Source organism: Euprymna scolopes, chromosome 15, assembly GCF_053919585.1.
Source record: "Euprymna scolopes isolate OS-2025 chromosome 15, ASM5391958v1, whole genome shotgun sequence".
NCBI lineage: Eukaryota > Metazoa > Mollusca > Cephalopoda > Sepiida > Sepiolidae > Euprymna > Euprymna scolopes.
In genome coordinates, this window is record NC_136496.1 from 4,939,045 (window position 1) to 4,954,132 (window position 15,088).

The 15,088-nt window shown below is 33.0% G+C and overlaps 1 protein-coding gene across 3 annotated transcripts in view; it reads left to right on the forward strand.

The window, feature by feature from the left end:
* Window positions 1–14,827, forward strand: part of LOC145293698 (uncharacterized protein C3orf18 homolog) — a 63,652-nt gene extending 48,825 nt beyond the window's left edge. The window contains exons 5-6 of one of the 3 annotated variants that reach the window (XR_013869749.1): window positions 7,392–7,540; window positions 13,382–13,629. Coding sequence is in view for 2 of the 3 variants with exons in the window: in XM_080140112.1 (XP_079996238.1) it covers window positions 7,392–7,490 (99 nt within the window). In the remaining variant the exon portion in view is untranslated. Of the gene's footprint in view, window positions 1–7,391; window positions 7,541–13,381 lie in introns of all 3 variants that reach the window. The other 2 variants (XM_080140112.1, XM_080140113.1) reach the window with 2 other exon arrangements.
* The last annotated feature ends 261 nt before the right edge of the window (window positions 14,828–15,088 follow it).

The window sequence follows — 15,088 nt, forward strand, 5'->3', positions numbered from 1 at the left end:
TTTACTTTTTATTTGTTTTATTTCAACAAGTCCATCTAAATAGTCTGAAAAAATTGTACAAAATAATTGTAAAAACACTGTACTGTTCTCTCTCCTCAACTCTCCAAAATTTTCCAGAAATATCATACAATATGAAACTTTCATCAGATATTAATGCGAGTAAAAAAAAAAAAAAAAAAAAAAAAATACAATGCAATGTTAAAAGTATTTTTAAAAAATACATAAAAATTGTATTAAAAAAAAATGTGAATCTACAAAACAAGCTCATTTCACTGTTGTATTTTAAATTGTTTCGGCTTGTGTCTATCCGTTACACCTTTGTATTGTATTGCTTTCTATAAATTTAAATTTATATACACACTAAACAATGCTTCAAGCAAACTACACCAATCCCTAAAAAATGGTTACACGTCTCTCCTACGGTATTTGATTCAGAAGTGGGTGATCAGGTTACGTTAACTAAATGTATGTAAGAATGTGACCCCCCTACTTAAAAAGTAAATTTTTTTTAACTACTTATGTAATTATGTAACAAATATATTTTCAGCTTATTTACAAGTCATCTGCCCCCCCCCCTTCAAATGCCATTTTGTTTTATATCTTATTCTGATGGACTTCCTTGGGTCAAAATTCACCTGTTTTTGTTTCTTTCTTTGGAGAATCTTTGGCTCCTTCTCACCCTTTGCACACAGTTTTTTTTTTTTTTTTTTTTTTTTTATTGTTTTTGTTTTTTGTTTGTTTGTTTGTTTTTTGTTTGTTTTTTTTTTTTTTTTGTTTTTTTTTTTTTTTTTTTTTTTTTTTTACTTTCACCTCAAGGCATATTGCCACTTGGATGTAATAGGCTACTAATTGGGACCATGACTAAGAAAGACTGAGGTGTTGGTTTATGTTGCATTTGAACTTCTGCATATCAGTACAGTTTGGGAAACAGGTAGCAGGAAGAGAATTCCAAAGTCTAGCCATTCTAAGGAAGAAACTATGAGAATAGAAACCTTTCTGACATTTAGGGACCTCAACAGTGAAGGGGTGTGATTTTATTGCTCAGTGGGTTTGTTGAGGATATGTACGTCAAGGGGGCACAAGTACAAGGAGTTCATCAGAGCACATTCCATTAAAATACTTGTAAAATAGGCACAGGGATGCAATATCGTGGCGATGTGACAGGGTTGGAGCCTAGTTGACAAAGCGTGACCTATTAGATTGGAGACCCTTTTTTTGGACCCTATCCAAGAGGGAGAGACTAGTGGTAGATGCACCAGCCCAGATGTATACTCACATATACACTCAACCAGCTTTATTTATTTATTTAACATTAACTCCTAACAAGGCATATCACCACTTGGACGAAAAAGGCTACTTTCTGGGACCATGTCTAGGAATGATTAAGAAAAATGTCAGTTTATGCTATATTTAAACTTCTGCATATCAGTACGACTAGGAAAGTAGGAAGGGAATTCCAAAGTCTTGCTGTTCAAGGGAAGAGACTTAGAATAGAAAGCTTTTTGGCATTTAGGACCTCAACAGTGAAGGGGTGAGATCTTATTACTAAACGAGTTTGTCAGGGATATGTACAGGGTGCAAGTGCAACGAGTTCATCAGAACACATTCCATTAAAACATTCACAGAGATGCAACATTGTGGCGATGGGACAAGAGCTGGAGCTTAGTTGACAAAGTGGGACCGATTAGATTGACAAATCTTTTTTGGAACCTATCCAAGATGGAGAGACTAGTGGTAGATGCACCATCTCAGATGTGGCAACAATATTCCATGCCTGGGCGAAAGGTGGCTTTGTAGAGGTGCAGGGTACTTTCAGGTGTGAGTAGTATTATAGAGAGAGCGCACCTTCCCTGCAACAGCCTTCACAATGTCCTTAATGTATTCGTTCCAATTCATATTTCCTGTTTAAATATATATATATTTTTACTTTTTACCTATTTCACGTTTGCATTAAATTTGATTATATTCATTGCCAAGCTTCTCATTAGAAACAAGGCTGTTTTTAAAATGTCAATTAGATATTACGAATGTTGGCTTCTTTACAGTGTATCTTGTCAAACTTGGTTATCTGCGCAGAATTCAGAAATAACCTGCAGTGGATAATATACTTGGTAAAATTCAGTTGTAAAAATTACACTGTTCTGGAGGTTGAAGGTTCAATCATCAGTGTGGGTGACACACAAAATACAATTGATGGCTGATGGAACTAGAAAGCATGCTACTCCTGTGGATTAGATAAAGAGTTCCGGTAAAAATTCTGTATGCATTCATAAGTTTGATAGAAAGAGTTCGAAAAGATACACCTGAAGAAATGCGGCGGTTATATTGATCGAAACATTGTGAAAATAACGCTCAAGATGAGAACAGTAGTCCGAAAAATAGAAATAAGTCATGCTAGGTTCAAATCCAACCAGGTCTATTGTTTGTTTATACACGAAAATAAAAAAGAAAGTATTTTGAATATTCAAAATGATAAAGATATATAGCATAATCATTAGAGGAGATCGTTTTTTTTTTTTGTTTTTTCTTTAATCCACTTGGCTAGGCCCTGAAAAGGTTGTGTATTAATATAATAAATATTCCCACTAAAACTTATATTTCTTACTTGCACCGGTATTTGAGAAAATGATATCAAACATCGTCTACATAAATGAACTGAAGAATCTTTATTTTTGATATATTTAACTATAAATTGGTTAGAAAAAAAAATTTAATTTCAATATTTAAATGAGAAAAGGCTGCCATTTTGTTTCGTTAAAATAAGATAAGGTAAAACCAATAAAAAAATAACTAGAATTAAAAAAAAAAAAACAACCTTTATTACCATCGACAGTCCTGACATTCTGCTTTTTAACTTTTTAAGCTGAAACGGCGATAACATCTTAAAATATTGAAAGAATAGGTAAATTATTTATAAAAGAGACAAAAAAAGAAAAACATGTATCCTTCTGATGAACATATTGTATGAAATTGTATGTAACATCCGTTAAAAGCAAATGATGGCTTCATTTGATGGCGCAACACTTTTGTAATTATATGCCTGTCTTGCTTCAAACCCATACACTGATTCAGAAGCTTCCGTTGTTAATTTTAGTGCACTTTGAACACTTTAAGAATGTGTTTGCAATTCTGGCAACTTCAATTTAGTTCCATTCATCAGTGAATTCAAAAGTTCATTTTTTACAAGGTGATCACCACTTATCAAGGCCCGGAAGCCACTCAGGGATAAGGGTTATTGCATGTACAGTACGTTAGTGTGGGGGTTTAATAAAAATGTCTACTTAAGGGGGCGGTTCATCAGGAATTTGTTTACGTTGGACTTGAAGACATCCAGGTTGTAGTCAGGTGGGAAGCAAATGCTTCTGTAATTGCCGGTTTGCAAACTCCATTTTATGAAAGGTTAACTCGGACGAATGATTGGCATCAAAGTTGATTTGTGTTACTTTTTTTTTTTTTTTTTTTTTTTTCTGGCTTCCCAGCTTTATTGAGTTAGCCTAAAAATGAAAGCTTATCTATTTTAATGTTTATAATGAAATTCAATTCTAAAATGACTCTATCAATCGACATAAACAATTTGATCAATACTAGCAATTATAACCCGGCGTTGCCCGGGTGTTTGGAGGTGTCTGTTGAGCAAAAAAACAGAAAGTGGTAGTAAGAAGGCAGGCTCGAACCCGTACCGCAAAGGAGGAAAAGAACGGGGAAAAACATGATGTCTTTGCTGTTACAACCACCGCCAAACCAGAAGTGATGTAGGTTTAAGTTAAGGCTAATCAATCGAAAAGAGGGGATGACTTTCGAAAATATCGACGAAAAAAGCGACCCCTCCCTGTCGAGGTCCTAGATATGACCTTAAACTATATCCGATGGTGAGGCCGCAGTTTGTGGGCTTTGGGGAGTGTGGAGCCACCCTTTAATTGCCATTGCTCCCAGGTTCACTCTGACCCGGAGTGGTAGTACATGTTAGGGTCCCAACTATGGGTTAAATAGAAACGGACTTAAAAACAACAAATATATTCTATTAAAAAAATGTTTCTTCAAAATCTTCAGCATTGGGCATTAAATAACCTGAAAAGGGTTGAAATGCCGTAAAAAAACAAAACAACAACTAACACCTCCCTGTTGAAAAGTGCCCAGTTGAGAGTGATAAAATTAATATTTTTAGCCAATTTTTCAGTATTTGTCCTCTGAAGAGTCGAGCTTCAAAACGATACTGATCTTGTGAAAATCTGTCGCCTCTGTCAAAAGTTTTAGGCAGACATACATACATTTATATATTGGTAGCTCAAATTTTTTACCCAAACCGATTAAAATGCTTGCCCTATCTCTGAATACTGTTTATGTAAAATTTCAAATGTTTAGACCAGAAAGTGTCTGAGTAATTTGGTAGACTGCAGAGGTCACATTTTTTTTAAACTTTGACCCCTATTATGACCCCTTAAAATTTATTGTTGTAGGCTCAAATCAAGTTAGATCCATGTCCAAGGAACCTATATCTAAAATTTCAAGTGCTCATAACCAAACTTGGTGGAGGAGTTTGGTAGAGTTCTCAAAGGTCAAATCGTTGAATTTTGACCCCTTCACAGCCAAATTTCTGGCCGAAAATGGATTACAAAGATTTCCCCCAATCTCAGTACCCTGTATATCAAATTTTGAGTCTGAAAACTAAAAATTGACAGAGTTATTGTGTAAGGAAATACACGGACAAACAGACACGTTCACTTTATAGATATATAGATTATATGCATAAATCGTTACTTATGAACAAAATTTTTTTATTGCTTCTTCCTTCACTGTAAGCTCATCTGATTTTACCATAGCACACATTTTCAGACAGTAAAGTGAAAGCATTATGCTTTAAATTTTTCAAGTAATGTTTGATTTCAGTTTCTTGGTCCGATTGATCATATTTAAAATATACAGTTGCTTGTTATGAAACTTATCCCTTTTTATTTCGAACCAGTTAACTGCATATAATTTTATTATATCATATTTCTTCAAACTGAAACATAATTATCAAAGTATACTTACGCAGATAGATATGAAAAGTCTTTATTATAGTTTTGTGCCTATTTCCATTCTATGGAGGCCAGGCGTGAACGCAGACCCCACAATTTCATTATAGCATCTCTATTTTAGTTAAAACATACTTATCAAAGTATTATGTACATCTATATCAAAAACATTTGTAAACGTTTTTTTTTTTAATTTTTTAATTTTTTATTTCCATACTTTGTGGACCAGGCGCGAACGCAGACCCCACAATTTTAATGAACCAGCGTTCTGCCAGATCAAACATACCCATTCCTGTGTCTCGCTACATCTTCTATCATTATATGTAATCAGTTTTTTAAAATAGTCAACCATATAGGAGCCTATTCGTGACCAGACAGGCACACCCACACATTCAGGTTTATATTATAGATATATATATATATATATATATATATATATATATATATATATATATTCCAAAGATAAAGAAACCAATGAAGTTTTAATGAGGTTAATATAAGAGTGCCGAAATAGGATCAGATATACTTTTTATTTGTTTCACATGTGCATTGATATTTCAGTGTGTGTGTATATATATGTGTGTGTGTGGGTGTGTATATTTATAATATTATTATTTGTTTTACATAATCATTAATATGTCGCTACACATTCATGAGCATGTTTTGGTCAGCCAGTTACAAGTAACTAGAGACCTCTTCAGGCGATATTGTTTATATAAAAGTTTAGTTTTTAATTCTATAAGCAATATTGTCTGAAGAGGTCTCTAGTTACTAGCAACTTGCTGACCGAAACATGCTCATCAATTTGTAGCAACATATTAATGCTTATATATATATATATATAACTAGGGTTATTCCATAAGTAATGTGTCCTATTTTTTAATTTAAAAACAAAAGTTGAAGAGCTATGAAGACGAGAGTGGTAGCATTGAAATAAGCAACTTTTTGTGCTTCAGAATTTGTTTTTTCTACATAGTGATGACCATTCTCAATGCACTTTTTGTCAGCCTCTTTTGATGCCTTGGTTGTAAAAGTTTATAGTGCACTTTGTCACTTGCATCTCTATCTGCCACTCTGAAATCGACGAACCCATCTTCTATGTTGAAATGAATGACATTGGCTTCATAAACGTTCAATAGGCGCCAGTGAATATTGATCAATTTAATTTTTTCTGCATGGAGGAATTCAATGACGCATCTCTACTTCTGAAACATATCCATGGCAGGGGTTGCTTTCTTAAAGTTTCACACCGGCAACATCTACAACAATCCTCTTTGATCTATTTGGGTGGAATAAAAAATAGGAGGGATTACTTTTGGAATGCCCCTCATGGTGATAGGACAATTTGAATATTTTTCCTGATTCCAGTACGATTACCGAGTGTAATTCTGACTCTAAATATTTAGTTGTAGAGTTGTTTGGGTTTTTTAATTTTTTGTTTTAAATTTTTGTTATCAAACTACCATAAAAGCCCATCTAATATATGCATATATTTTCACCTATCATAAAATTATTAGGGTGATATGTAGATCTTAATCGTATTCATAGTTTAAAAATCCATGCTTATTACTAATTTTTTCATTAGTAATGAATTTTTCCAATACCGATACCCCAAAAAGTTTTGATATTTGTGATTCTTGATGCAAATTAATTTTCCCAACATTAATATATATATATGAATACAAATTTAAGACTTTAATTTATTGATAGGATAGTCAAATAAGATATATTGAAATTTCCTTAATCCGTGGAGTTTCAAAGAAATACATTCTTCTCATCAGAGGAAACATATTAGCAAACGAGATTCCAGTGAAGCTATGAATTAGCTGGTACTGACATTAATTGAAACCGCATTACATGAAAGTTAGTCATAAATGCAAAAACTCTTTTGTGAAAAGAGTTCATAAAATGGGGAGAAAAAAAATTTTATTGATGAAAGGATAAATTAAAAGTCAAGAATTAAAAAAAAAAAAAACAGATAAAAAGATGTGGAGAGGTTAAGTATTATCAATATGAGAAGATAATCGAAACCAATGTTCCCATAAAAAAGAATCCAGAATTATACTGTTGACATGTAGACCCAAATTAAAATCCAAAATGTTTGCAATAAGCCAAATGTGTAATCCAGGTTTGTAGAAAAATCCGTTTACAAGCAGTTGAGGAATTAAAATTCTTTAAAGTTTTTTTTTTCTTTTATGGACAATTAAGACAGCATAACGACTCTCATGGCTGGTAATATTTTTTTTGTTTTTTGTTATATATAGTGTGCATGTACACATACATCCACTAGTATATACAATTTTGTTCGCTTATAGCTTAAGGTGTTTGTCGCTTTTGATTCAATATTTATGGTATTTTCTTTTGCTTTTTTGCTAGATTCACATGAAGATCCAAGGCTATTCTACTTGTGATTCCCCCCTCGATCTCCCACTCTCTCATCTAGAAGAAGACATGAATGCCTTTAAAAAAAATTGAAGACGTTCCCTAGATTTGGGCTCCTAGGCTTCAACCTGCCAAACCTGTAGGTAAATCCTACACACTTTATAGGTTTTATTTTTTTCTTTTTTCTTTTAGTCTCCTTAGTCTCTTGTAAATTCTGTTGTTGCCATTAAATTGTATCGTGACGGAAACAAGTCACGGGTAAGCTGCAGACACATCCTTCTTTCTCAATGGCACAAATTCCAATTTATAAATAATGATTTCTGATTTATTTTATTTTGCTATTATTGTTTTGTTTTTTGTTTTTGGTTTTTTGTTGTTGGTTTTTTATTTTTGTTTGCTTTTGCTTTTGCGTGTTCCTTTTTTTTTATAATCAGAAGAAATTAAAAACCTTATTGTTTTGTGTAGTTTTTTAATTTCAACTTTTTTAACTGAAAATGATTGAATTATTTGTTAAAGATGCATGCATAACTTATTTCGATTATTGGGGCTACTATTCTCATCTTGTCAGTGCAGACTTCGCTGGGTCATGTCCACCAGATGGATGACAACCGTATCCCCAAGGGCATTTTGTATGACAAGCTGGAAACAGGACAGTGTCCTAGAGGTCGCCCGGTTCTCCACTACTAGGAAGTATGCAAACACGACCTAAAACTGACATCAACCTGGGCAGCTGGCAAGGTGTCATACAGCAGGCAGTGGGGAAAGAAGAGGACAACAGAAACCTGTTGCTAGAGAACAGACGACGCAGAAAGCAACGACAAAAGATCACAGGCCCCAGCACACCATCCTCCTTTCTGTGCTCATGCAGCAGATACTGCCATTCCCGAATAGGGTTTTAGAAGCACACTCGAAGATGTCCAAAAACAATCCGCTGAAACACCAAGGCGCATGTCATTATTTCCCGAAATAGAAGATTACCGACTACTACACTTCTCATCTTGGCTTTCATTTTTACAATGTTACGGTACGATTAAACGTTTTCCTGACAAGTGCATCGTTTCAAATTTAAACTAAAAGAATATCAGAAAGCCATGTTTAGTTGTCTCCCTTTGTATTTAGTTGTTAGAGTCATCTCCCTTACTTGTTGTGGATTATTGAAAACAAAGATGGCAGTTTTGATGAACAATCATGTGTTTGGCGTTATGTGAAGAGTGAACTAACCCATAACACATGGAGATGTTCAAATTATGGCTGACTATAGAGAGAGAGAGAAAAGTGAAATTGTCTGCTTTTGTGAGACTAAGTAAAATTTATGAACCAGAGAAGAGAGGAAAGTAAGACGCCCCAAAGAAGCAATAATATGAAAGTACAATATGGAAAGCATTAATTATAAACCGTTAGTTAGAAAGAGCATCATTATAAAATATATAGAGATACCTATAAAGTTGGGGTTTTTTTTCTTGCTCTGATATTGATAATAAAAAATTAAAAACTTTTTAATATACTCAATTATGGATACGCAAGCGACTACATGAAGGTTAACTAATTTGTATGTTTCTTTGAAAAACATGCATATAATATATATATATATATATATATATATATATATATATATATATATATATATATTATATAATATATTATATATATATAATATATTATATATATATAATATATTATATATATATTATATAATATATTATATATATATAATATATTATATATATATATATATTATATATATATTATATATATATATAATTTTTATATATATATATAATTTTTTTCTGTTTTCTTATTAGATGATTATTTTCTACATTCTGCATAATTGCATAGAATTTAAGATGAAAACGTTCTAGCACACACTATGTATATATATATATATATATATGTTACCTTGTCTGTGTACGAAAAATCTCTACCAAACTCATCTCTGAATATTTGGTCTACAGAGTTGAAATTTGATATATGAGGTCCATCTAAAAAGTATCAGACTTTTATTTTTCCCATGCGAAATAGACAATAGCGCAATACCACTCTACACAGTAAAGGAAGACCCCTTCATGCGTAAAGTTTTCGGTGAACTTTTAACATGTCAGTCGCTGCCTGTCGGTCGTTGAGTGAGGTGCTATACAACGTGTTTGTCGGATTACCGATTCTCTCAAGATGACTGAACGTGTCGAGCAACATTACTGCATGAAATTTTTCAAAAGCTTGGTGATTCTCAAAATGAAACAATTCATAAGATTCATCAGGTGTTTGGAAAAGATACGATGGGTTTAACACAAATTAAGGAGTGGTTCAACCGATTCAAAAATGGCCGCACATAAGTGGAGAGTGGCCAGCGTTTTAGCAGGCCCCAAATTGCTCGGAGTGCAGCTGTTGTTGAGAGGGTGTGAAATTTGATGGCAGATCGTCGTTTGAAGCATGCGGTTGGAGTGAGTAAAGATTCCGCACATGCAAATGTTGCATGATGAGTTGGGCATGCACAGAGTGGCATCAAAATTGGTGCCTAGGTTGTTGTTGCTGGAACAAAAGAACCTCCGTGTTCAAGTTGCACACGACCTTCTGGACACCACAAACACTGATCCAGAATTTCTAAACACCATGATAACTGGAGACAAATCATGGTTGTCCAGATACGACTCAGAAACAAAAGGAAAGTCGTCACAACAGAAGCATCCCAAGTCATCAAGGCTGAAAAAAGCACGTCAGGAGTGAAGCAAAATCAAAGTGATGCGTCTTTGATATCCATGGAATTGTGCATCATGAATACGTATTAGTGGCAATTTGCATTGTTTAGGGTTGAATATGAGAAAAAATAATGCTATTTAGGTTTAAAGTTGGTTAATGATTATTCCAAAGTGGCAATTCTTACTTTTTTTTTTTTTTTTTTTTTTATTACATTATTTTTATTACTTACTACAGAAAAATATAAAAATTAACACTTCCATCTTATTATATATATACTAGCAAGCTCCCCATTTTGATTATATATATATATATATATATATATATATAATCTTGTAAACTCTAATTTACCAACATCTACAAAAACATAATTACAAATCCTAATTAAAAACACTAAAATAATTCTGAAACCAATTTAAAAAAGTAAAGACTCAAAGCTATCTGCATCAAAGCCCAACAACCCACGATAACATTTTTAATGAAACCAGTAGCAATATTTTAAAATCATTACTGTAAAACATTTTTATCATGTGACACTAATTCTGGCATCACAAAATTGTTAATGCCTTTATGCACCCATTTTACAGCTACCTTCTCTTCGTTTCTCCAGCTTTTTTGTTAATTTGCTTTTTCACCTGATGATGATTTGACAAAGAATCAAAAATGTTTATGATACATATGGAATCTACATTAATTTCTTTAATTTTAGCACAAAAGCATTAGACAAATTAAAAAAAAAAAAAAAAAAAAAAGGTATGAGGTAGAAATTTTTATTTTTTAATGTTTGACTAAATGCACACGCTAATTTCTCTCTCTCTCGCTCATATATATATATACACACACACACACACACACACACACAAGTAATGCCCCTGATCCACTTCTCATAGCAGTAGAGCAACGAAACTTGGCACAGTTATTAGTCTTTCTCTACATAGGAACCACCCAGAGTTACAGAGTTATGGATTTCTCCCATCGTTTGATGCAGCTCTGAAGACCGTTTTTGTAGAACACCCCAGGTTGGTCCTCCAACCACGACGTGACTTCAGAAATCAAGGCTGCATCATCTGGGAAACGCTTTCCTTTCAAAAACAACTTCATGGCTGGGAAAAGGTGAAAGTCAGAGGATGCAAGGTCAGGAGAGTAGGGAAGATGGGGAAGGATTTCATAACCACACGCCCGTGCTTTTGATCTGGCAACATGCGAGTTGTGGACCGGAGCGTTGTCCTGCACGAGGAGGGTACCTTTGCTGATCTTGCCTCACCTCTTGATTTTGATAGCTTCCCTTAATTTCCTCAAAAGTGAAGCATAATAGGCTCCTGTAATTGTGGTACTCTTTGCTAGAAAATCTGTCATCACTACTCCATCTTGGTCCCAGAAGACTGTGAGCATGACCTTGCCAGCGGAGGGCTGCATTCTTGCCTTCTTTGGAGGTGGTAAGTCCAAGTACTTCCACTGCTTTGGTCTCTGGATCATAGTGATGGACCCAGGTTTCATTCTGTGTAATCAGTCTTTTGAAAAACTTTGACTCATCTTCTTGGCATATCTCCAAATTCATCCTTGAGCACTCGACGCGTTCTCGCTTCTGGAATGGTGTGAGCAACCTGGGAATCCATCTGGCAGACACCTTATGCATATGCAAATGGTCATGAATGATAGTTTCCACAGACCCTGTATTAACCTTGACATCTTTGGCTATTTGGCGAATAGTAATGCGATGATCTTCCAAAATGGCAGCCTCAACTTGACATACAGATGCCTCATCAATGGCAGAAGGGGGGGGGCAGGTCTGGGAGCTGTTTCCACAGACTTCCGCCCATGTTTGAATTTACAATGCCAGCGTTTTACAAGGTCATATGATGGGGCATTATCACCATAAGTTTCTTTCATTTCATCAAAAGTCTCCTGTGCGTCCTTTCAAATACAAAAACTGGATCACTGCTCAACATTCAACAGGCTTCATTTCACACCTGACTCAGTTCAAACACCTGTAAAACAGAAACCACAATTAGTTCAGAGCTGTAATTTGCCACATAACCCGTAGAGATATAAATCATTGCACATACGAAATTTCAGCTAGATCAGACAACTGGAAGTGGGTCAGGGGCATTACTTATATATATATATATATATGTTAATTATTTACTTGAAACATACTCTGTTTGTATATACCAATCGTAATGGATTAAAAAAAACCTTTCTCATAAATAAAGTTTTTTATAATGAAAAAAAATTTTTTCAATATAAAATTTGTAAATTTAGAAAAACATTAAAGTTCAATAAATGCCTTTTTATTGAGTTCCAGAGCATATGTAGTGTAATATAACAAGTTCCAAACAGTTGGTCATTTATTACATTTTAAAATGTAACCATTACAATATTGTTTTGTATTGCAACTAACAAGTTTACAAAATTATGTTATTGCTGCATATTTAGTCACATACTCATCAAATATTTATCTTAAAAAAACACCATTCAATATTTAAGTTTTCTCAGTTGGTCATTTATTACGTTTCAAAATGTATCCATTAAAATATTCTTGCGTATTGTAACTAACACGTCTGCGAAATTGTTATTGCTGCATATTTAGTCACATACTCCTCAGATGTTTACTTTAAAAAACTTATAAAACACCATTTTGGACAACTTACATGGTTTATGTAACCGAGACATTCTGAGGTTCCTTCGCAGGCTTAATATGCAGCAATAACAACCACTTCTAAGTGACAGACTTCTGAAGGTTGATGGTTCAATCCTCACTACAGGCGATAGTGATGTAAATTAACTCTTCCGCCAAGTTATAGCTGATGAAATGAGAACTGTGTATCCATATGGATGAAATAAATGGTTAAATACAAAGTTCTAACTATAACCTTAAAATTGACGGCATTCATGGGTTTACGTATCACTAACGACACAGAAAAAAGTTTTTTTCGTCAAAGGATGTTTGATTCTTGTCTAGAACTTCCCTTATGTTAATAAACAAAAATAAAGAAAAGGCCGTATCCGTGACTGAACAAAAACATCATATTCCAATAATCATGTAAATTGATCAAGTACTTTTATTTTTAAATAAGGAAATAAAATTTTATGAATAAAAAAAAAAAAGTGACTCTCATTGTCATTTTAAAAAAAAAAAAAAAAAAAAAAAAACTAATTTGTAAAATCTTTAAAAATAATTGTGGTTCAGTAATTTAAAAACAATTTTATCAAATTTACTTTTCAAGTTGTAGATAATTTTTTTTTTTTTTTTTTTTTTCAAATTTTTATTTCATTTCAATATATTTTTTCAGAGCCACAGTTTCAGACATGCACCAAAATTGAAGTTTTCAACTGACCATTTGGAACTCTGAGAAATTCAGGGAGGAGGAAGATTTTTTGTTTTATTCAATTTTCCCGGAGGTGTTGATATTTCAACTCCTCATCTTTACCGTCATTCAAGAAACTGAGCAGTTTTCATGAAAAACAAAAAAAAAAAAAACAGCAACATTCCTGTTATGTCTGACAAAAGACAGAATTAAAACAAAAATGTTTGTTTTTATTTGATTGTTGATATTTTTTACACTTTTTTTTGGAATAGATGACATAAAAATTCAATAGTCATTTTTCCAAAAGCATGAAATCATATTTTGTTTTGTTCCCGAGACGAAGCTGCTTAACTGATCTTGTTCTCTACCCCCCCTCCTCCTCTTACTTCTTTCGCTACATCTTGTGCCTCTTTGTTCTTGCTTTCATATCTCCTCTGTTTCTCAAATTTTGGTCTGTCAAAATCAAGCCATCTTATGTCAAATTTTTGCTCTTTCACTTCTCTCTCTTCCTCTCTCTCTCTCATGCTATCTCGTATAAATAATTGTGATGGGACAAGTCCAATATTTATTCTGATTGCAATATAATTGCCAATTCCGATTCTTTTTAAATCATAATCTTAATATAGTCGGGAGGGGGAGGGGTCTGATTTCTTCAAAACCCATGCAATATGTGCATATATTTTCGCAAACGTAAAAATACATGTTGGGTATAATCTATAGGTTTTAGTTTTACTCATAGTTTAAATTCAATAAATATTTATCATTTTCTCATTCATACAAACTGTGGAAAATTAGGTTTGAAACAAATAAAAACAATAAAAAGAATTGTTTGGGAAAATTAGGTTTGAAACAAATAAAAAGAATCGTTTTGGCATCAAAAAATATACAATTTTGTTTTTATTCTTGATTCTGAATAATCGTCCCAACACTGATAAATATGTAATGAAAATATGCAAAGTTTCCTCCCCTTGGATCAACACTTTAGAGAGGCTGATTGTATTCATTAAACGAATATAGTTATTTTACTTTTTTTATAGTACAGCTGCCTCGATGGCCATGGGAGCAAAAATGTCAAGTCAAAAACTGACTTCAGTCTAGGATTCTTAATCCTATGACGGTTGGTACGGTTATATCTAGCCACACTGATGATTCTTGATTAAGATGAAACCAACCTGCATGTAAATATTAAAAAAATATTTGTTTCTCAAATTTTAGTCCGTCAAAATCACAATCTAAGCTTTGTCTTAGGTCACAAAAAAAATGGAGTCCATGAAACGAAACCCAAGTTTTTTTTTTGTTTGTTTTTTTTTTAGTTCTTTTAAATTTAAAAAAGTTTTGTTTTTGTTTTTAATTCTTACTACAACAATTTGTACATCATTGATATTAACTACAACCTTCTTTATAAATCTAATAAACATTACATAGATGCTCTCTCTTTTCCTCTTCCTCCCTTTCTCTTTTCTCTAATAACATAATCTTTTTTTTTTTCTTGAATTTCTTAAATATATAATGTGTGTGTATGCATTTATTCTGCATTTTTTTTTAACGTTAACCTAGAAAGACTACCTTAATTCTGATTTTGCGAAATAAAAAAATATTTTCAACAAAAAAAAAGATGCAAAATATACATTGCATTGACATAGTCATTCTGGATTAACATTAAAAAACAGAATAAATTTATATATATATATA